Raw genomic sequence first — 25176 nt, 5'->3', positions numbered from 1 at the left:
TCTCTCTCTCTCTCTCTCTCTCTCTCTCTCTCTCTCTCTCTCTCTCTCTCTCTCTCTCTCTCTGTTCCCCTTTCATTCTGCTTCCCCGGAGCCGAATGAAGCAGGCAGCAGGATTAGAGTCCGACAGCTATCAGAAGAGTCTAGATAAAAGGAACTGCTTCTTAAGCACCACTGCTGCAGCCCTTGTTGATTTTTTTTTCTTTCCACACAACAGTTGTGCCTCATTATCCGGTGCCTGGCTCGATATTTTTTTTTTTTTTTGGAGGGTTTGAAGTTTCTGGGCTTCAGTGACTGTTACAGAAGAAGAGGTGTTAGTGTTGCCTGGAGGTCTTGATTGTCTGCATTTATGAATGAAACTGACCTAAATCACCTGTTACCTCCAGTTTCCAGATTGTTTGAACTTCTGTGGCCACACAACACAGGACCCGAGACTGAAGCAGCATAGGACCCACAGTGTCTGCAGCATGGGCTGGTTCGCTAGGATTGTCTGTCTTTTCTGGGGAGTATTACTTACAGCAAGAGCAAACTATCCAAATGGGAAGAACAATGTGCCAAGGCTGAAATTATCCTACAAAGGTAAGTTTTTCTTTTCCTTTTATTCGACTAGCTTTCTAATGCCCCCCTGCCCCCTGCCTTTTCATTCCTTGAACTCCCTCCCAACCTAAACCGTAAAACCTTTAGTTTAACCTGGGAAACCTTTGTGATCGTGTGTGTCTTTCGGAGATGATTGAAACACTTTTTTATAAAAGCATGGCTTCTGTTGGATATATGACAATTTTAATGCAAACAAAGAACATTTAATCACATTTGCAGAGAAAAGCTGAATGCCTGGTAAATACTGATCTATATATGTGATCATATATCCTGATAATTCTTCTGACTCTACTCCTATTAAAATATTTTTAAAAACCACTATTGCAACAATGGTCTCTTTGTAGATGTGAGTGCCTCACCTATAATAATTATTATGATACATTGTATTTTCTTAGTTTTAGACAGTAAATAGTTAATTGTCATCATGAATATTCAGTTTGCTCAGATCTGACAATCAGATGCTTAACATAAGCAGTAGATCATGGTTTGCCAAGAGAATATAAACTGGAGAGAACAGACTAGTTTTTCCACAGTGTGTTATGATTGTACAAAAGACTGTGTATTTGGCTAATTGGTGCAAAGCTAAAGCCTTTGAAATGTAATGTTATTTGATTCTATATGTACTTCAGTGAGAACTGAAGAGATACTACTTTCTAGTTGTACAGCTAGCTGTGTGAACTTCTTTTCAAAAAAAGTATAAATTTAAGAAGAAGAAAAAAGCCTTATCACATGATTGGTCTGGTTACATCTTAATGTGTATGCTTGTTTTTTAATGAGGATTTTAAAGAAAATATTTGTTCTATATTTGTTTAGATAGATTTTATAGATAGATGTATAATATCATGCTAATATGGATTCCAACATGATATATATAACTTTTAATGGAAGAGAATATTTATATAACTGAGGTATTATTAAAATGGAGTTGAAGATTACACTGTTTTAAGTCAAGTAGTTTTACTCCCTAGGGTGTTGCTTTCTTATGATTCTCAAATTTCTACAGTTGGGGGTGGGACAATAAGAAGCTTCAATTATATTTCGTTTTTAGCCTATGATGTGAAAGAAAATTATTGCATCTATCTGTAGAGATGTCTGTCTACTATACATTGCTCTTATGCCAGAAAAGATATTCTTTAATTTTCACATGATGGGGAACATCTCTTTCTGAGTACTCTAGTGTGAATGAGAACCACAAAATAGGAAAGGCAGATGTAATTTTTCACACTTTGGATTAGAAAATTAAACACCTACTAAATGTGTTTGTTTGTATTTAATACTTAGATAAAATACATTGAATTGGAAAATATATATATTTTTGGTATAATTTTTTGGTTATTAAAATGAGAATGAATTTTAACCATTAGCAAGCAGAATTGCAACTGTACTCATATAAGGTTTTTAAAAATAATCATATGGCACCCATTAAATATTAAATCCCAATTGTGTCTTTATATAGTAACTGTCTTTAAATTATTTTCCTAGTGTATGATATTATGGTATCTGTGTTTTCATCAGTTTCTGTTTTCTATTTTTACTCTTTGAGAGTATTTCATCCAATGATTCTTAGGTTAATCGTCCACTTTCTTCAAGTTTATATTCCTGAGTAAGTTTTACGTACGAGTTTACTTCCTGAATGTGTGAATAGCTATATGCTATAATTTTGGAGTAAGTTTGAAACATGACATGCATTTTAAAAATCTACTATATTTAGAGATACTTGTCTAAGTGCTAAATAAATTGGAAAATCAGTAGGAACTGAGAATTATTCTTATTTATTTTGCAAGAATTTTATTTCCATGGTAATGGATTACTCTCCATTAATAGAAGAGGCGCCAGTTCTTTCTACATATTAAAAGATAGCATTTAATTAGAATAGCCCTTTGTTATATACAAATACTTTAAACTTGTCTAATGAAGTGAGTTGTATATATTGACAAGATGTATATATTTGAAACTGTCTCTATGAGCTCTTTTTAGCAATGGTATCCATTAGAATTATTCTGCTTTCCTTTAAACCAAAAACTGCCCTACAGCTACATAACAATTCTATTGATATACCTAGAGCTTGGCAATTTGGTAAAACAAGCTGTGAAATGAACAACACCAAAAAGAATAATAGGGATGGCCCAAGCAATTTTTCTTCTGCCCTTTTATTGGTCTGTCATTACCTTTTTGTCTCTACGTGTACACTTGTTTTTCCAAAGCAACTGCCTGGTAGCCAATTGTCAGTACTTTGTTTCTAAGCTGTAATAGAGATTTTTTTTTTTTAGCTACTTCTTTTTCCTTCTTAATTAGATGTCAAACACAGTTAAAACATCCACTGCTTTGCCCTTAAAAATATTCCAGCATGATTCATGAAGAGTTAAATCCCTGCCAACCCTAATTTCCCATGGTCACTTGTTTTCAAAGATCCACCATTAACCCTCTCATTTCTCAGGTTGCCAAGACGAAGTTTCAGGCAATCACTGTGCTTACTTTCTACTTGTCATTTTGCCTGGTAGGAGATAAAAGAGATTTGATATGTTAAATGAGAAAGAAAGAGAAGTAAGAACAAGAAGGCAGCCTTTGTAGTGGACATACATATATATCTAATAAGGTACCTCTTTACTTTCTAGGAATAGGAGTTAAATAGATGTTTTCAGGACCATCTGGAGAAGTGATAATATTAGAAAAATGGGGTAGGCTGGCTTTTCCTCTGAACCAATCTGATTTAGAATCCTTGCGGGGGAAGCAAATGTGAGAACTCTGTAAATCTCAGCAGTCACATACAAATTATCCTCAAGAAACATTCACTCAGAGATACTTTTCCCTTCCTTAAATTCATGTAATATAGCTAGATGTTATAATGCTTCTTTTTAAAATTGATGAATAACTGTTTATTTGCCCTACGAAACTAGTCAAATTTCACTTTTCTCATGAAATACCAGATTATCATAAAATCTTCCTTTTGGAATGTGTGGTACAATGAAGACTTCAGAAAAACGTATGGAAATCACAAGGAAATAAATTAGGTCTGGGGTTTTAAACACATGACAAACATTCTATCACTCAGTGTAATGAGCTTTTCCAGGACATTGTGTGCTTCAGTTTTAGTAGAAATCAAAGACACATGCAAGTCTGAATGTGACGGTGATCATGTGAATCCAAAGATTATATCAGTGCCTTTAACTTTACCTTCATAGGGAGGACTTAGTAAATAGCCCTTAAATAAATGGTAGACATTTCAGAGGCTTTCTTTTCATACTTTGTAAAGGTTTTTTTGTTTTGTTTTTTTTCCAGAGTCAAATTGTTTAATTATTGTAAGAATGAGATTATTAGTTAAATGAAAATTCTCAGACCTATCTTTTTGAGAGATGATAATGTTTAATTAAAAATTATGAATTAAAACTTGCAAAACCTTTTTTATTTGCCATTATTCAATATATTATGACCACTTCAAAATTTAATTTGTATGAATAATGATTTACTAATTAAACTTGTTGACTTTTCTGGGATTTTCATTAGTCTGCCAAAGCACAAGCATATATTTATATATTCATACATATATGTGTACACATATATGAAAAGGTGAATATACATGAAGGACAAAATTTATGTTAATATTTTAGAGTTAATAAAAACAATCTTGGCAATCTACACGTGGTAAATTATAATAAAATACTGTACAAATAAAATTGTTATTGGTTTTAAAGATAGTCATGTGTTAAATTACATATGTATATTATAGCAGACGTGATCTTTTTTTTTTAATATTTATTTTTTTATCTTTGGCTACATTGGGTCTTTGCTACTTTGCGCGGGCTTCCTCTAGTTGCAGCGAGCAGGGACTATTCTTTGTTGTGGTGCGCGGGCTTCTCATTGCGGTGGCTTCTCTTGTTGCAGAGTATGGGCTCTAGGTGCGCGGGCTTCAGTAGTTGTGGCATGCAGGCTCAGTAGTTGTGGCTCGCAGGCTCTAGAGAGCAGTCTCAGTAGTTGTGGCGCACGGGCTTAGTTGCTCCACGGCATGTGGGATCTTCCTGGACCAGGGCTTGAACCCGTGTTCCCTGCATTGGCAGGCAGATTCTTAAACACTGCGCCACCAGGGAAGCCCCAGGCATGATCTTTTGAGTCTCATGAAAAGTCTTCATGAATATCTCAAGTATTCAAGTAATAATATAAAATGGGATTTGTCTTATACTGGAAATCTCCTCATAGCTAAAATGGAATGTGTCTTTGAAGAGTAGGGTAGTAACATGTATATTTTCACAGAGCAAAGACATTATAAATTCTTTGCAATACCTTATCTCCAGTAGTCACTGCATATATGGCATCAGATCTCTTATATGCTGATTTTTATTTAGTATGGCCTTTTCTTCCCAAATTCTTTTAACTTTAAAAATCATATTTTGGTTCTGAAGTCTTCGATTTGAGCATGCTGAAAACTAGAACTTTTTATTTATCTACTCGACAAGTATATCCAGGCAAAATAATAAAAAACAAAATAAAACGAAATGCACAGCATCACATCTTGCAGTCCAGTGCGGATCAGATCAAATGAGAGCTAGTGAAAGTCTCCAGTTTGAGGCTTCTCTGTTTGGAGCTGCCAACCAGATTGGCCTTTGAAATAATAACTTATCAGTGCAGACTTTGGCAAGTAAGAAAATGACTGAGACCACAAAACCACCCCATGTAAGATAACTCACCAACTTTTGATAATGATGTGCAGTCTTTAATAGCTTAAGGAAACCTGAATACTGAAGAGATGAATTTTCCAATTCTAACTTTTTTAGGTTGTTATTTCTCTTCATATAAATTATTTCCTAGACTCCACTATTGTCAGTGATATGAAATGCCTAAATATTTAGGCAACTAAATAGAGGTATAGATCTGTGATAACTAATTTTTCTCTGTTTTCTTTTTTTCATTATCATATATCAATCAAACATGATTTTAAAATATGTTGTGATTTTCAGTCTATTATATTTAAATTCTATATTGAAGAATTAATGCTATTAAAGGATTTTTCAGGAATAAATTTAATTGGAATCCATCAGTATGATTGCATATGTTCCTAGTAACAAAATAAAAGTTAAAGTGTTGGTGGCAGAGCATAATGTCTTTCTATTTAGTGTGAATATATAACTGTATTTGAGATGTGAGCTTTAAGTAACTTATAAAGTTATCAAGAACTTAAAGTCAGCTGTAAGGAAGTGTGTGGTTTAACTTCTTATCCCAGTTTCTCTCATTTAAACTTCAGTGGTACACCTACGTATCACAGTTCCCAAGATCAAAATATCACACACACCTTTACATCGTTTTGGAGAACTGTAAAATCTAAAGTCAGGACTATTCTAAATAGAATTTACACTTGAGTTTTTAAAATTCTTCCAGTACTGAAATAAATTTTTAATTGATCATTATCTATAACATTCATTTACAAAGTCATGATATAGCATAGAGAGTTACATATTAATTGATGAAGACATTGCACTTATCAAACCTTCATGAAAATAAAAACCTATGATAGAATGATCCATTAATGCAAAGCTGTAAGTAAAATCTCCAAAACTCATGACAGTATCTTAGTTCATGCGGTGAAAGCTGATTTTAAAAAGATCAGCAGTTGTAAACATAAGTTAGAACCAGTGTGAATCTTGGGATGGATTTTACCCTTCATGACTTCTAAGGTGCTGTTTAAAGGAACTACCATGATTTGCAGTTCTATGCTTCTGCTAATAGGTGGCACTAGCAATTTGAGACAGTTCTTTCATTAGTTTGGAAATGGGAAGGCTGCTAGGATAAATACACACAGAGTAGTGTGTGGAGACCAAGCTTGGAAAAACTGGCATGAGAGTCAGGATACGTAACAAACACAAAACAGAAGCATTAGTTAAAATGGAATTTGCTACAGAATTTGATGTGCTCTTTGCATTTATTGGTACCTTCTGACCCTCAAAAAGTAGATTGTTGTAACCAAAATTAAATAAATAATGTAATTTAATTTAAATGAGAATTTACATGTGCAATTGGTCTATAAAATGTAAATAAAATAATGAGTGAAGCAGTAGTAACAAACAATCGGAGTGATGGAAGGACAGTGCCCTGTGGATATGTATAAATAATACATATATAATTATTTTAAGCCTGAATTATAAAGTGCACTTAACAGGAGCGAGGCAGCCTGCCTGTGGCACATTATCACCCTCATTTATAATTGGAGAGCGGCTAGTTGAGAAGGTAAAATAATGTTTAGAAAATTACATTTGGTATATTTTTAAAAGAATGACTCCTTTAGATTTGTAGGTTATTTTAAATTATTATCATAATTAAACATACCAAAGAACTAATAAATTCTATCTGACACAAATAAGTCTAAATGTCTTCAGTTACTATCTCCTTCTATTGCCAAAACATAAACATCAGTATAAATAGAGAATTTGCACACTATTTCCAGACAGTAACAAAGCTGGACTCTGTCAAACCCAGGATAAGAGGATATACAATTTATACTTGAATTAGGGAATAAAGATAAGTAAAAATAAAATTCTGTTGAATAAATATGAAGAGTGAATTGGTCTTAGTGTTTTCTACAAGCTTAGAGTAAAACTGAAAGGGACCACGAATTTAGGGAGTCTTGTCATCTCATGAATGAGTCATTGAAACTACATATCCAGGTTTCCTTTGCTTGAAGAGATGTGCTGTGGGAAACAATGTTGACCAAAACTTTACAGTAACTTAATTTGTTACTGCAATCATAAACATGTCTTTGGATAAAATATAACATCACCCACTTGAGTCTTCATCAGCAAACTAAATGAAGTTTAGTTCTATTGATATGTCCAATGAGTTCTTTAGTCAAGAAAACTACTTATGTGGATCATCTTTGTTGTGTCAGATTGTGAGGTTCTAAGGCCAGATTGTATGGTTTTTCATTGGTATAATCTCAAAGGCTAGCACAGTCACTCATTGAATGAACTTGTGCTTCATTGGATACACCTTGCTTTTAACCGCAAAGTATACCTGTTTATAAGTGAGTACAAAATTAATGCAAATCTGTAATAAATCAATTCATTATAAGTGAATAGTATGTTATAATGTGGTAGAGAAAGTAAAGTCAGTTCTAAATGCTAAGGTAGGAGGATATCAGTGGAGGCATTTAGATGCACGCAAAGGGCAGTGGTATCTCCACAAATAGAGTCTCCTCTGAGCCAAGCCTATTCCAGCCCTGAATCACAAAGTGTCTGGGTCACCTTTGTTTGCCTGCAAGTAGGAGATGGAAAATATATAACAATAAATGCATCTTAGAAGCCTCTAGGAGAGAAATTATTTCATTCCTTTCAACAAATACCCTGAGTTTCCTTATTATGGTATCTCAGTACACACAACAAGAAAAGAAAGTGAGCGAGACGATTCTGAAATCAAAGAGTGGCTAAAGACATACTGTCTCCTTATCACTCTTACTGTATCTGGATTTTTGTGTAGAACAAACCAGTCCTACCAAACAAAGTTGAAAATGCAATCGTTTAAAAGTTTAAATTGGCTAGATTTCATTGTCCACACTTTTGGGAGAATCCTGGCTTTGCTCTCTGACAACCTGCTAAGATTAATGTTACAGAGCCTTCCTTGCTTCTTCTTACCCTTGATTCCACTTATCAAGAGCAGCAGTTACTCATTGCCCCTTGCTTTTCATCTCCAAGTAAGCCTCTGGCTTACTTTGGCTCTGTGCTCTATGGCCTGGGACCACCACCTACTTCCATCCTCAGCCCTTGTTCCCAAACCCCACCCGCCCAGGAGAGTAGATATGATAAGAAAGATCCACAGGAATCTTTGTTGAAGTGTGATGTGCAAAATATATGTTGAGTTTGTTGTTTAAGATCCCAATCTTATATAATCGAGACGGTGAGAGAGAATAGTAGGCTACTTTCCTTAGTCCACTTATAGGTCTATAATTGATATCTAGAATGTAAATTAATGTACAGTGCTTGACTTTACAGTCTTATAAAATATATGTTAGTCTTGTGACAAGGTAGAAGTATCAATAGGAAAGGAAATAATACAACTACCCAGAGTGCTCTTACATACAAATCATAGTTATTCATGGTGTTTAAAAATGATTAAGTCCTAATCCAAGCCCTTCCAGAATATATTTGGGGAAAGCCAAAACAAAGTTCTTTATGCCTGAGGTCAAATCAAAACTATACAAGCACTTTTGAGTCTTTATAATATGTGCAGAAATTTTACCTTCAAATTTGAAATTTCAAGAGAATAGACTCTGCTCTGTTGTAATCATCCTTTAAGAATTAGTTTAAATGAACCTAGGTTTTCATTAGCTATGCAAACTTCAATTATTTACAAAAATAAGTTATAATAAATAATAAGCATTTCTTACTTGTATTTCATATGTAAGACAAACACATAAAACCATGTAAGGCAAGTGGCAGATTTCTTCATGAATAAGTAGATTCTTGGATAAATAAAGTGAATACATAATGGGACTTCTGAGGAAGGTGGTATCACATCTACCTAAAGACTTCAGGGAATTTTGTAAAATAAGGCATAAGGAAGGTGGGCCTTGAAAGACAAGAAGTATGTGAGAAGGCAGAAATAGAAAAAAGTGACAACTAAACCACTATCAAAAATATTTGGGGGGTATTTTTTTATAAAAGCAATATGTTTTATAAAGTATGCAATAATACAGTTATATATATATTCTTATGCATTCAAATGTGATATGGAAACAAGTGTGTCCTTTAACAAGGGGAACTTAAAGTTGTAGTATGTCAGGCTAGGAATGTCATCTAGTTAACAGGTGTTTGTCTATGTTTGACTGAAAGTGAGAGCAAGATGGACAAGTGGCACATCCTTGAAAGACTTTTCCACAGTGGTCACAGTGGTCATTTGGGCTTATTCCATCTCTCCTTTGAGATTTATCTGTAAAGTATATGAGACAAGCTTCTTTCTAACCAATGGAGAAAAGAGGAAAGTTGAGTGTTGTTATCCAGTATAGAAAACACTGTGACTTTTGTTCCTTGAAATTATAAAATATACTGGTTTAGAATGCAGGTTTCTTCTTGTTCTCCTAGTGAATTCCTATTTTTTTTCTACTCTATTATTTCTGTAACCAATCCACCAACAATTTTTTAAATTTATTTATTTATTTATTTATTTTTACATCTTTATTGGAGTATAATTGCCTTACAATGGTGTGTTAGTTTCTGCTTTATAACAAAGTGAATCAGTTATACATATACATATGTTCCCATATCTCTTCCCTCTTGAGTTTCCCTCCCTCCCACTCTCCCTATCCCACCCCTCTAGGTGGTCACAAAGCGCGGAGCTGATCTCCCTGTGCTATGCGGCTGCTTCCCACTAGCTATCTATTTTATGTTTTGTAGTGTATATATGTCCATGCCACTCTCTCACTTTGTCCCAGCTTACCCTTCCCCCTCCCCATATCCTCAAGTCCATTCTCTAGTAGGTCTGTGTCTTTATTCCTGTCTTACCCCTAGGTTCTTCATGACCTTTTTATTTTTTCTTAAATTCCATATATATGTGTTAGCATATGGTATTTGTCTTTCTCCACCAACAATTTTGAAAAGAGCAACTGCTATTTTATAAATCATATTTGTTTTTAATATGAAGACATCCATATCATCTATATGATGATCATCAAGTATTAAGATGCCCCTTTAACTGTGTATTCCTGTTATGTGCCACGTCTTTAAATGCAAAGTCATATATTACATATATTTTAATTTGCTTAGCACTTTGTTATCATTCAGGATGTTCCTCTGGCTCACTTAAGAAGGAAACTTAGTTTCAGAACAAACAAGCTAGTAAAATCTTGGAACGTTTCATAACATATTAGACAAAGTTTTAGGTTTGTGGTATTTTGCAACACAAACTGCAAAAAGTTACTTCTGGAATTTTGGTCATAATAGAATAATCCCTTGTACTTGCAGAATTATATATAGATGAAGAGCTACACAAATCAATGTGTTTATACGTAGTTCAAATGTGTGTGTATCCATAACAAATACAAGAAAAGTTACATTCAACTCATTATTTTTCTAAATCACATCATGTTTGAGAATTATGGAAAATGGAATGCCAATCACTAGAACACAGACTGAGGCAAAAGGTCATGGGAGACTGTCTCTCCCTTTGCTCGATGGCAGGTCTTGAGTGGTTCAGGACTGGCCATGATTTTCTGTCCTTTAGTGGTTGACCTTACCAGAGCATCTTCTACTGTGCAGTGCTGCTGTCTAGCCAAGTTCTCTGCTCTCTCTTAGGCACTAGCACTCTGGGAAGTTACCAAATTGCCTCTTTCAGTAGCCCTTCCATTAAGACTTCTCAGCATCTTGGCTCCAGGTCATGTAGTGTCTTTCCTCTAAAAGCACATAGGTCCTCTCAGGTCCTTCCACCTCCAGAATGTAGTGTGTGAGCAGGTCCCACTAGTACAATAGCCTTTCATCTTTCCAGACTTGAAATAAATGATCTTTTTAACTGATCCTGGCCACCGTCCTCTACCCGTTTGCTCTGGAAGTACAAAGTCTTCAACCCATATCTTCTTATCCTATCCAAATAGATCTCCTCTAAGTCTATCATTTGGAAAACAAAATCTGTTCATTTTCCCCTGGGGGTATAGAAAAAGTTTCTAGGCCTCAAAAATTAAAAGCCTTTCTGTCTCTCTTGGGAAGAGGCTAGGAAGCTTTCATTTTTAGCAGATTAATCTACAGAAATTAAATGACAATTTCTTAATTAGGTAACTTTGCCACTTTAACTTTTCTCTAAGGGCTCTCTTCTACACACATACACCTAAAGCTAGACATCCTGCCTAGAACAGAGGGTGTGGTGCTCATATATTTTAGTCTAAATGTCTCAACTTTACATCTATAAAATATGCTGACTAAAGGACAAACAAATTAGTCTTCTTGACCCTTGAGATGTAGAAGTGTCCCACAACTGATGAGTGGGAGGGAAAGCACAGAAGAAAGCTGACAACTGGAGAGCATGAGCCAGGGTTACCCAGGGAACTCTTCCCAGTCTGCCCATGCCCCTGCTTGGGAAAATTACTTTCCCAGGTGCTACAAGTTCTGGGAACCAGCTGCTGAGTAAGCTGGGGGCTTTTGCATGTACCCCTTCTACATAGCAAAGGCCACAGAAAATCTACACTTGGATCTGTCACAGGGAACCCCAACTCAACTTGTTTGTTCAAAACGATACTCACAGTCCTCTCTACAAACTTGTTTACCCTCTTTGTTCCCCGTTGCAGGGATTGTTGTCATTTTGTCCTAGTTGTTCAGACCACTAGCATCTTTGCCTTCCCCTTGCTGACTCTCCCCATATCTAACCAATCTCAATGTTCTATGGATTCTCCCTCTTGAGTTCATCCCTCAAATCTTTCCTCTTCTGTCCTCCAGGTTAAGTCAGGCTCTTATCATTAGTTGCCCAGTTATGACAGCAGTCGCCTATAGTTGTCCTTCTTTCTGTCATTACTGGCTACAACTCTTTCTTAAATTCAAATCTAATTATGCCTCTCCTTTTTAAAAAGTTCCTACGGATTACAGCCAAACTCCTTAGTTTTACCTAGAAGGATGATTAACCTAAAGTAGTCTAGGGCACAGAGGAGCTATTTGGAGGGCCTGCCATGGTTCAGCTATGAGGAAATGAATGCCGGAATAAGGATCATGATAATTGAAATGAGAAAGAAATGCTGGAAATGGGACACATTGAACGTATAGAAAAATTGGGTTTGGGGAATGATTGTGTGTAGGGAGGATCTGGAGAATTCAAGAACAATAAGTTTTAAGTTTTCTGCAACTAGGAGTATTAGACAACAATTGATAGTATCTGGAAAGTGAAACTCTCTTCACCTTACGGCCCAACCATGCCCCAATATAGTACTCCCTTCACGTCACACCTGTGACCTTGCTGCCGCCTGTCCTCCTACCCTCTCAATTGTGTACTGACGTTGTCTTCTCAAACAGACATCGACTTGAGTGTCACCTTTGGCAAGGCTTTTGAAGAGGCAGAGAAACAGAGGTAGGAAACATAATATGGCACCTGTCCTGAAGAAACTTAGCATTCGGAAGGGAAGAAGACACAGATAGTCAACTTTGTAAGATCACACCTGCTCTTTATCTATCTTATATTCTCAGTCAAGTACAGAGTCTTGTGCATGACAGAGCCTTACTAAATACTCCTTGAATGAAGTGATTGAAGGAATAAGTGAGGAGGTGGCTGGTAATCATTCCAGGTGAGAGAGCTAAGGAGCAGAGGTGAGACCATACAAACAATGGATTTGAGAACAAAACATAGCCCAGTTTAAAGGTTTGTAAAATCAAGTACTGGGACTTCCCTGGTGGTGCAGTGGTTGAGAATCTGCCTGCTAATGCAGGGGACATGGGTTTGAGCTCTGGTCTGGGAGGATCCCACATGCCGTGGAGCAACTGGGCCCGTGAGCCACAACTACTGAGCCTGAGCGTCTGGAGCCTGTGCTCCACAAGAGAGGCTGCGATAGTGAGAGGCCCGCACTGCGATGAAGAGTGGGCCCCGCTTGCCACAACTAGAGAAAGCCCTCGCACAGAAATGAAGACGCAACACAGCAAAAATAAATAAATTAATTAAAATCAAGTAGTGAAATATTTGATTGGAAGAAAAATAATTTAAGGCTACAGAAACAGTTCAAATGCTGATAAATGGTAGGGAACTCTGAAACAGAGTGTACAGGATTTAAACTTTAGATTCGAGTAATAGATGATGAAATTTTTTAAAGTTTATAAGTGAGTGGCATGTGCGAAGCAACACTTTAGGCATCCTGAATCCTGGGAGTAGGGCTTTAGTTCTGCATTACTGAGTCATCATCTGAGATGCAGAAGCAAGATTCTGTAACAAGACTTATAACTCAGGTTAGGCTTCACGTAATGACCTTGTTATCCTGGGGTACAGAGACTTCATATGTGGGCATGTAGCTCACCTTATCTACATAGAGCATATATTTTCACATGTCCAGAAAAATGCAAGTTATACTTAAGAAAACCTGTAGATATTTATGATTTCATGTAAAATTATAAATTCCAACAGTTGAGTGTCATTTAGGATATAGCTCTACCTAAAAATATTCTACATTATGTACTAATTCCTTCAAATATTAAGTTTATGGCAGACTATACATGTAAAACTTCTGATGAGGAATGATACGTGCATTTTACTCTGTCACAAAGTCACTATTTAGGCAAAGCAAGATATCAAAGATGACTTTCTTTTTTACCCATCACCATATTATGAGTTCATCATTCTTTTTTCTTTTTTTTTTTTTTTTGCGGTACGCAGGCCTCTCACTGTTGTGGCCTCTCCCGTTGCGGAGCACAGGCTCCGGAGGCGCAGGCTCAGTGGCCATGGATCACGGGCCCAGCCGCTCCGCGGCATGTGGGATCTTCCCGGACTGGGGCATGAACGCGTGTCCCCTGCATCGGCAGGCGGACTCTCAACCACTGTGCCACCAGGGAAGCCCAGTTCATCATTCTTTTGATGAATTTTTTTTTTTTTTTTCTCCTAGGCTGGAAAGCAAAGATTCACTCCTTTGCATTTGATTCTAACTAGATAAAATTAGAAGCTGTACTCAGAGCAGCTACTCCTAAGACTCAGATTCCCTGTTGGACTCTCACATGCTGACCTGGAGCCATGGAGTTTTCTTAACTTTCATTGCATGTTTTTCATGTTCAATAGGGTCTCAGCCTTCTTTTGCTTCCCAAGGTGCTTATTCAGAACAGAATTAAGGTTCCCTCTGCTCACTCTAACAGAGCAGACGTCCGTTCTCTATTGATTCAACCCTCTAACCCAGACAGATTCTTGAGAAAGATTTCTAGCATAACAACAAAATAAGACCCAGTGACTCAAACAAATAGTTTCTTTCTGGCATGCATGAAATCACTTAGCAAGGCACAGCGTCCGTTGTGCCTACTGTTTCATCAGAAACAAGATTACTACTTATCTGATTGGCTTTGCTCTTTAGCTGTCAAATTGGAAAAAAACTGTCTGCTCTATGACAGTACTTCTGTTCCCATCTATACAAACATCTGCACATTAATTCTGAAAGAATCTGTTTAGTCTATTCTAAGCAGATGCCATATAAGGGAGTGAAATGAGCAATGTTATAGCGATTGGTTTCCTTTTTTTTTTTTTGTGGTACTCGGGCCTCTCACTGTTGTGGCCTCTCCCGTTGCAGAGCACAGGCTCCGGACGCACAGGCTCAGTGGCCATGGCTCACGGGCGCAGCTGCTCCGCAGCATGTGGGATCTTCCTGGACTGGGGCACGAACCCGTGTCCCCAGCATCGGCAGGCGGACTCTCAACCACTGCGCTACCAGGGAAGCCCAGTGATTGGTTTCTTTAGTACAGGTCTCAGTCCAGAATATTGAACTGTACCACAAGCAACATACACTAAGGGTCATAGTCTCCCGAACAGATTCTCCATTGTACATATTACACCATCTTTTTCATACAAATTAGTTTTATTTATAAAGTTACTAGCAGATTTACTGCCTTTTCACATTTACTAAAGAATAAAATTTCACATTCTTGGAGTATACAAAGTGATAGCACATATTCAATTAAAATTGTATATATCTGATCATATGTGTTGTCATTATTTAGTATTACTGAATAGTAAGTCATGCCGTGTTTACAGAGTTCAGGTACCTACTTGCTGGCCTTTTGAAAATTAGTGGCCTTTTTGAATTTAGCTGCTGGAACAAAAATTTCACCAATACAAGAGGAATCTAAGCCTAGCAAAGAAAGCAGTGAATTGACTCTGGCATTTTCTAGGTGTTAGGACTCTGGCATGTATTTTAGCCTCGGGTTGCTCTTCTGTTACGTGCGGAGAATAGCTACTTTACAGTAGCTCTTATTGGGATATTGACAGTACACATGTAAGGTGTTCAGTCAGTGCTTGGTACATAGAAGAGATTCATTAACTATTAATTCCTTGTGGCAGATTAATAATTGCACAGGTTCTAGGTTACAGTGTTTTGCTCATTCAGAGTGGGTGTGCAGGCATGCATTCTCTAGCTATTATGCTTATTTTGTGAACCAAATTAATAAATGCTAATAATAAAAAGAAAATCACAGTTATTGTATTTGTAATGTGCTTCTTTCAGAGACACGTAGCATAATAGTGCAAATCTTTGAAAATATGAAGTTTGTCAATGTCATCTGGTCAGTGAATACAGGAGAACCCTTTGTGAAAAGCTAGTGTTGCAAGTAAACAGTTGTAAAAACATTTTACATAAGTCTAACATTCAGCCTTTCAGTCCTACATAAGTGCCCTTAAATGTCTTGGTGTTGACTTGTTGCTTGTCACAGTTTTAAGTGTGGATTATGGATGAGGGTATACATGATACTGACCATGGGGGGACTTCCCTGGTGTCGCAGTGGTTAAGAATTTGCCTGCGGGCTTCCCTGGTGGTGCAGTGGTTGAGAGTCCGCCTGCCGATGCAGGGGACACGGGTTCTCAAGAATCTGCCTGCCAATGCAGGGGACACCATTTGGATCCCTGGTCTGGGAAGATCCCACATGCCATGGAGCAACTAAATCCGTGCACCACAGCTACTGAGCCTGTGCTCTAGAGCCCACGAGCCACAACTACTGAAGCATGCATGCTCTAGGGCCCATGCTGCGCAACAAGGGAAGCCACCGCAATGAGAAGCCTGCGTGCCTCGACGAAGAGTAGCCCCTGCTCGCCGCAACTAGAGAAAGCCCGTGTGCAGCAACGAAGACCCAACACAGCCAAAAAATTAATAAATAAATTAATTAATTAAAAAAAACACTAATTATGGGGATGAAAGCAGACATGATTTTTAGGTCTTCTGGCTCTCAATGCATAGTGAGCCAGACTGAGCAAAGGAGCACCTGTTTCTTAAGAAAAGACTTGCCTGCATCTCGCAGATTATAAGTTCCAGTTTGTGTTTTCAACATGAACGAAGGTCAGCCATTTAATATTCAGTAAAAATAACCAGGAAATGACTAGTTTTATTAGCTCCTGTACTTACAGCATATCCTGTCAAATGGCGTAATGGTTGCCTTGAATATTATTTTGTTATGACTTGGTCCATGAAGACACAACATCCTTCATGACAACTTACAAAGTATTGAATCCACAGAGGAATTAACACAATATTCCCATTTAATATGTCCCCGAGGCTGAATGAAACATTGTAGATATGAAGTCTGAGTCTTTCAGACCAATTCTATGAACCTCCTGTGATGGCGAATAACCCACTTGCAGGAAAAAGGATATGCAGTCATTCGAGAAAATAAACTTGCAGTCTGAAGCTAGTAAATAGAATGAAGAAAATGTTGGGAGCCACTTAAAGGGGCTTTTGTCTAACAGAAGACACTGGGAAGCCAGACTGGGAAATCTAGACGTTGTCAGAAGGGGAGGTGACACTAACCACATTTGGCTTTTAAAGGACTTCTCTGGAAGGCAGAATTCCTTTGGAAAACACTTTATGCACCAGCATGAATAAGTTTCTGAGGTACTCTAGACAAAGATGAATTTTATTTCTTTGTGGCTTTAGCAATATTACAATGCTTATAAACTCTTTTACCTTATGCCAGACATGTGGAAGCAATCAGTATATGTAAATGGTATGTGAAGGTGAGGCATAGTTTTAGCTTAAAAACTTAGACTGTCTGCGGTTATAAATTATAACCATATCACAAGAGATACTCGCCTTTTAATAGTAACTTAAATGTAAAAATAATCAGCGATGAATTCTTAAAACTGCTAGTGTTTTCTTAGTAAAGTACAATAAATGTAAAATATAGTGCTACTTTGTGCTGTTACATTATTTTTAAGACAACATTTAAAGGCAAATATTTTTTACCTTAATTAATTATTAAAATGTAAATAGCTGTAGTTAGACATAATTACATCAGTCTATCTCTGAAAAACTACTTTTTTGCCAAGGGTTGCATTTTAGATTAACTCCAGTTGCCCTGTATTAATATTAATGCCCCGCTTTTTCTGTTAACATTATATCAATTTGGGTTTTGCCTATAATATACTTTTTTATATTTATATATACGTGTATATATATGTATTCCTATGCTTTGTAACATTTCATAAATTTTGAACATATAAACATGAATCAAATCTCCCGGCAAAGGAAACAGATATAATAAAAATAAGTGTTTCCCTTTCTTTAAATTCAAAACAGTGAAACTCTTAGTCTCAATATGATGGTGCCGTGCCTCTTTTAAAATATTTTTACCATCTGCTCTATATAAAGCTGGATATTAAAATAACAGGAATTCAAAGTAGTGTTAGACACACACACACAACTAGTAGAGGGAAAGAAAGTAAAATAAAATAAATCAAAGATGAATATTTAAACATTAATTTATCATCTTTTCAATGAAAAAAAGATCATATTTTGTTAGACTGAAATCAGGTCTGTTATATCCCCAATTTACTCATAGTAAAACAAACAAAACTCATTCTAACATATGTACTCGAGAGAACCAAGAAACAATCATTATACTAAATATTTAAATAAAATTCACCAATATAGAATGGCTGTACATGCCATACTTCATTCAGCAGGCATGTTCTGGTGCAGGGTCTCTGACAAACGGGACAGAGATAAAAGACACAGTCCCCATGCAGAAGAATCCTACCCTCCTATATCAACCCAGATTAATTAGGGTTTAGTATATCATTGGGCTAATTTTTTAAAATATGGAAGTTTTACAAAATAGAATGAATTCCTCAGTCTACTAGACAAATGCCAGTTGCCATTTGGAGTTTATTTCCTAGAGCAATAGTAGAGGAATGTGAGGAGAGGGAGAATGACCAGGAATGGAGAAACATTGACTCAGCTGCTGGATGTGAACAGTCCTAAAAGAAAGACAAATTCTTCAACTCAGATGCATGTGCCCGTGTGTTGTTGTTGTCGTTGCAGTTTGGTCTAGGGTTTTACTGTAACTCTGATTACTCAGCACATATTTCCATGCTATTATGCTCTTGCTTCTTTAAATAGTATTCTCTTTCTCATCCAGAAAATGTTCTTTTAAAACAAACTCATTTCAAATGGACAAAAATTAACTAAGTGTAACTATGCACCAATCACTATAATGATTACTATGAAAAGAAAATCATATAGGGTTAATCCCTTTTCTCAAGAACCTCACAACATAGTGCTCGAGAAAGTATACCACCCAACAATAAGGCAAATTGGTCCATCAGTTAGATATAAAACAAATGCTAGGAAATTTAGAGGTGACAGTGGCTTGTTAATTATGCTGCAGTATGCTATTGAGCATAGAGAAAATATGTTTTACAGGGAGTGAAAATTAAGTTAGACATAGAAGGATGAAGAAAATTTTCCAAGGAAGCATGGAGAAGCCCTTTCTGGTAGAAGCGCAATCTGGAAACATGAGGCATTAGTATGTATAGCTTATCTAAGGAGCCACAACGTTAACTGAACATTAATTTAATCTTTACGGAAAGGAGTAGCAGATAGGGAGGCAATGGGAGCCAGTTCTGAAAATCTGAGTATGTCAGGGATCAGTGATTCTTTATAATCTTTGATCATCCCTCATACTAATATGGTATGCAATGAAGTACACTATGCATTGTGGAATATGTACAAAGATAACGTGAATTCTGCCCCAAGGGGAAGAGTTTGTTAAAACACCCATTGTGACACAAATGTGCAAAGAGTAATGTATCCTAACAAAGGACTGTGAGAATTCGGAAAATTAAGATATCACAGAGGCCATGGACCAGGAAAGTCCTCTTGTGAGAAGAAGAATTTGAGGTGGGCCTCAAAGAGCATTTTGGCAGGTGTGGAGGAGAGAGGAAGAATAGAAAACATTCTAGGCGATGGAAGTAAATAAACAATAAACAGAAGAGAAAGTGTTAAGGATAGTTCATGAAGTGTTTAGTATATTAGTTTGCTTAACCATATTTTTAAAAATCATATGAGGTACATTCAGGCACTAATGGAATAATCATGGGCAGTTAACTTGATTTCTCTGAGCACACGATGCATGACACAAAAGAGGTATTCAGTACCTATTCAGTCTTTTTCCTTCAGTTTCCAATGGAAATGTTTAAATATCCCATAAAATGTCATCATCATTATTTTTTTTTTTTTTTTTTTTTTGCGGGACGCGGGCCTCTCACTGTTGTGGCCTCTCCCGTTGCGGAGCACAGGCTCTGGATGCGCAGGCTCAGCGGCCATGGCTCACGGCCCCAGCCTCTCCGCGGCATGTGGGATCTTCCCGGACCGGGGCACGAACCCGTGTCCCCTGCATCGGCAGGTGGACTCTCAACCACTGCACCACCAGGGAAGCCCATTATCATTATTTTTAATTCATATGTTTAAGTACATTTTAGGTGCATGGTACCAAGACCAGAACAATAATCTACTTAGAATCGGTAGAACATAGTAGTTAAGAACATGGTGTTAGTAATCAGGAATTTGGGGCTCAAATCTGACCCTTGACTACGTGACCTTCGACAATATGCCCCACTAAAACTCAGTGTTTGTTTAAAAGATGGGGATAATAAAAGATCTAACCTTTTGGATGCTTCTGTAGATTACATGAGGTTTAGCTGGTACCCTTTTAAGATGTATCATGGATGATACACATGGAGTACTAGCAAAGCAACTGGCATGGTGAGTGCCCAGTAATATTGCATTTTGATAGAAAATATAGGAATGGCTCACAAAATGAGGTATCAGGTCAAGTGATAAAAGTGTAGAAAAGATAATAAGTGTAATGGAGAAGCAGAGGAGGCATTCTTTACCAAGGATTGAGATGAGAGCTGAGAAGTCAAAGATGGGTACAAGTAAGAAGTCGAGAGTTGAGATAGTGCTGTGAGCAATTAGGTAAAAATGTAAGCTGTATTTGGAGGGGAAAGACAAATGTTTTGTTTGACTGCCTTTTCCCTCTATTGTATTAAACATTGGTTTAAATAAATCATTACAGTAAATATGGCTACCCTTGTTGATGTAGCTGCTAATTATTGTGACTGATTTTCTATTTTCTCTCTGTCTCCTGAAAAGATTGATAAGCAATGACTACGTCAAGATGTATGAAATAGAAGAGAATTGAAAGAGCAAGATGACTAGATATCTCAGCAGTTATAGCTAACAATAGAGTTGTTTGATGTAATGCTCTATCCAGAAGTTTATCAAGACAGTTAAAAGGCTACAAGTCAATAAAATCAGACAAGTGGAATCAGGGGGAGGAAATAGATGCTGTGAGGTGGGATTGGGGAAGAGGAAACTACTTAAAATTATATTGGTTAATGCTTTACATTTTCTTATATCTCTAATTCATTTGAGACAGGAAACAACTCTACCTTTCAAAATTATTTAAAGTTTTGTAAAGAATATTGAATTGTTTAACCATGATCGTTAAATGGAGTCTTTTCTAAGTGATTTATAAAAAGTGAACGTAATAAATATCATATATAGAACAAAACTTATAAAAATTGTTGTTACTAAACAATAGCTTGTTTCCATAATTTCATTATAGTTCCCTTGTTATTGAACTTGTGCCTAACAATCTGTGATTCTTTTTAGTTCAGGAAAAGAACAGAGAGTTTTACCTTATGTGACAGGTGCTATAATGGGCAGGTGCTATAGCTAAATAACTGGGGTGATATTATGTCCTATTCATTTAAAAGAATAAAATGCATGACCTATCAAGGGGAACTAAAGACAGGTAACCTACGAGTAGATTATTTTTTATAATGTGCCTTCTGATAGGTTATGGATCAAAATATCCTTTATGAAGCATAACAGCTCTACACAGTAAAGGCTGTGTGTTGTATGCCCGTTAGTTCTGATACCACAATTCTAAAGCCATGCCATTGGATTATAGCTCTATTAACTATTTTCTCTTAACTCATACAGAAGAATAGCTTTATTTGAACGCACGTTTCATCATTTTCTTTTAACTTTTTGAAGTAGCATTTTCTTAACTTTTTCCTTGTGTATTCCTAATAATAGAGGACAGTTCCAAAAATATTTTCAAGAACTCGATAGCACTACTGAAGTTGTCCAATATTATGGCCCAAGGCTAGACATTATTATGCAACAATGAATAAGGCTTAGATGGTGCTGTTGTTTCCAATTTCCAGAGCCAGTTATCTTCACTACTGGAATTGAATGTTGCACACTCTAAACTTCACGCATGTTACTAGGAAAGATGAATCCAGACTAAATTATTTGAATTATTTGCCAAAGTAAATCAAAGTCGTTGCTTTTGTTTCACAAACATTGTCAGAGAGGCTAGAAAATGCGAGTGAATAGGAAACACTAGTATTGTTCTTTGTCAGGTTGGAAACTTCTTTTAAATGCTTAAAGAAATAAGCATTCTTAAACACTACTCTTCAGTCTTAGATTAAGCATAGGAAGACCAGCTGTTTGCTTGGTCTACAAATATTGATTTTTCTACTGTTATCTTTGGAGAAAAAGAGTTCATCTTAAGCCACTGTTCCAAACTCTTATGGGTAGTAATCTGGCACCTTAGTGGTTTGCCATGCCATCTTTCATAAATAAATAAGCTCATACATCTTAGAAGATAATAGATGATTTATTTTTCTTTTTGTTAGGTATACATAAACTCATGGTATGTTTTCCATTAAACACAGGAAGAGAGAACCATTTGTGGTAGAAATTCCAATAGAAAACATATTTACACCCCTCTGATCTTTATTCCAGTCTGGATAATAATTTTTTGATTTGTCTGCTCCTTTTCTCAAAGTTCTTAGTATTCATACTAATTGGGGCCTTTATTTAAATGGCTTTCAGCAATTTGCAACACACCGCACAATAACCTCTTAATGTGCATTTAGTACCAAGATTTGTATCTACTGAAATATAAGAACTGCATCCTAAATAATTTATAACTTCAACGAAATAAGATATTGCATGTATTAAAAAGGGAGCAACTAAATAGAAAGAATCGTTCTTAGAAAAAAATATTGAGTTTTAATTCATAATTGCATATTTAGGCTGTCACAGATTTACCATTTCCATGCCAAATAAAGTGATAAGAGTGCTGTGAAAATTTAATGCTTGTTAATGTTGGAGAATCACTGTGACCATAAATAAAAACTGCTATAAAACTTCAGAGCATTCTTTTGTGGGGCAGGCAAGGTTCACGTAGAGTCTGCTCCGATGCCTATTTCCAGACATTTAGGATTCACATATCCAGCTTTTAATAGTCTGTACATCTACTTGATGGAATGTTTATCAGACTGTTTTATTCAAAACGATGGATATAATAATATAGAGAAAAAGTAAAAAGACTGATGTAAGTTTCTAATCAAGACATTTGTTAGCTATCATTTAGATAACCAAAACCATTTATCTGTTGGTTTCATGCTCTGCCCTTAAGTCATCCAGATGACTCTGAAAGAAAGGAGTGGAATTTGCTCTCAAGAAAATTCTAACTTTCAACCCTAGCAGCAGGGTCCCAACTAACACAGAATGCTGATGACTAAACTTGCCCACGTACCTCCAAGTGGTGAACCCTCATGCTTCTAAAGCAAAGGGGAGCTGATACATGGGATACTCAACTGGCATAAGTAATACAGTGAGGTGCTGGCTTGAGATCAACCCTCCTACTCCTTTTTACTGAGGTTGATTGGCATTCCCCAACATTGATGTATCCTGATGTTTGAAATAGCGTTAGCTCTAAAGCAATTGTTTTTAAAGTTACTTAAAATAAATAACTCTTTATGTTAGAAGTAAATAATGGTGATGATAAAATTAATATCAACCATCACTACTTAATGAATATTTATTATTGGCTAGAAATGGTACTAAGATTTTTGGGTAAACCATGTCATGTAATCATTACAGCCATTCTAATCAGTGGACATTTTCCATCCTTTTATGGATGAGGAAACCAAGGCCCAAAGTACAGCAAGTAGTAGGGAAAACAAAATTTTCATGTCTGTCTGATACCAAAGCCTTTACATTTTTTTTTAAATTTTGGTAAGGACACCTAACGTGAAATTTACCCTCTTAATAAGTTTTAAGCGTATAATACATTATTGTTGATTACAGGTATAATGTTGTATAGCAGCTCTCTAGAGCTTATTTATTTTGCTTAACGGAAACTTTATGCCAGTTGATTTGTAACCTCCCATTTCCCCCTCCCCTAACCTCTGGTAACCACCCATTCCACTCCTTGAATCTATGAATTCGACTATTTTAGATACCTCATATAAATGGAATGATTATTTTTAGTCATTGGCTCTCCATTGAAGAAGGTCTGATTCCAGGTGATTGAAAAAAAGAACACTACTCAAAGGCTACAACCGTGCAATTTTACATGATCCAAAAAGTGACTTAAAAATAACAATGTCAAAACCACAGAGTCCTAAAATTCTTTTTTTTTTAAACAATTTTATGGGTTTTGACAAATGCACATATCCCTCATTATAGTATCATACAGAATGGTTTCGTTGTCCTAAATTCTCTGCTCTGACTGTTCATCTTTCCCTCCTCCCTAACCCCTGGAAATCACTGATCTTTTTACTGTCTCCATAATTTTGCTTTTCTGGAATATCATATAGTTGGAATCATACAGTTTGCAGCCTTTTCAGATTGGCTTCTTTCACTTAGTAATATGTATTTAAGGTCTTTTCATGGCTTGATAATTCATTCATTTATTTATTTATTTATTTATTTTCAACATCTTTATTGGAGTATAACTGCTCTACAATGGTGCGTTAGCTTCTGCTTTATAACAAAGTGAATTGAATACTATGGATATACCACAGTTTATTTATCCATTCACCCACTGAAGGACATCTTGGTTGTGTCCAAGTTTCATCAATTGTGAATAAAGCAGCTATAACCATCTGAGTGCAGGTCTTTGTGTGGACTTACATTTTTGATGTCTTTTGGGTAAGTACCAAGTAGTGAAATTGCTGGATCATATTAAAATTCTTGATATAAATTATTGCTGTTGGGCTTGAGGGGCGAAACATTTCAGAGACTACTACATTTCCAAGAAGTTAACCAGAGATTGTTCATCTTTTTCTAACTTAAAACACACCCTACCACCTAAAATCTTTGGAAAAAAATGAAATCTTTTTTTCTTAGCATATGGGCTACTTATAAAAATGAACACTCAGTCCCATAAGAAGACTTACTCCCATCATAGATATTCATTCATTCTGTATCTTTATTTCGAAAATGATTTCCATAAAATCTTTCACTTTTTAGAAGTGAATCATAATGCATAGTTTTCCCATAATGCGTAGCTAATCATGTACCATTATGTAATTAAGTTTACTGAAATAAAAAAGATAATATATAAAAAGTAATTTTTGCAATAGCAAACAGTTCTAGCCTCTTTTTTTTTTTGATGCTCAAGATGTTTCTGCATACAAACCATTATTTCAGATTTCAAGAAAATTTTAAGCAAACTCAAGTGAAACTTCTATAATATGCCTGGTTGAAGCTGAAATAATGCAAAACCTCTGCATTCCACAGGATTTACTCTCTAAAACATAAATCCTTTCCTAACATCCAAATATCGCCCCAGCATTGCTGGCATGTTGAAC

General features: G+C 36.2%; 1 protein-coding gene across 1 annotated transcript in view; it reads left to right on the top strand.

Annotated features, from left to right (window-relative positions):
- The first annotated feature begins 73 nt into the window (after positions 1-73).
- SEMA3A (semaphorin 3A) overlaps positions 74-25176 on the top strand; it is a 235193-nt gene continuing 210090 nt past the window's right edge. The window contains exon 1 of the mRNA XM_029234387.1: positions 74-576. Within this exon, the coding sequence (XP_029090220.1) occupies positions 465-576 (112 nt within the window). The 5' untranslated portion in view covers positions 74-464. The remainder of the gene's footprint in view (positions 577-25176) is intronic.

Source organism: Monodon monoceros, unplaced genomic scaffold (assembly GCF_005190385.1).
Source record: "Monodon monoceros isolate NGI ecotype Baffin Bay Population unplaced genomic scaffold, NGI_Narwhal_1 Super_Scaffold_2, whole genome shotgun sequence".
In the NCBI taxonomy this organism is placed as follows: Eukaryota; Metazoa; Chordata; class Mammalia; order Artiodactyla; family Monodontidae; genus Monodon; species Monodon monoceros.
This window is presented reverse-complemented; position numbering and strand designations above follow the sequence as displayed.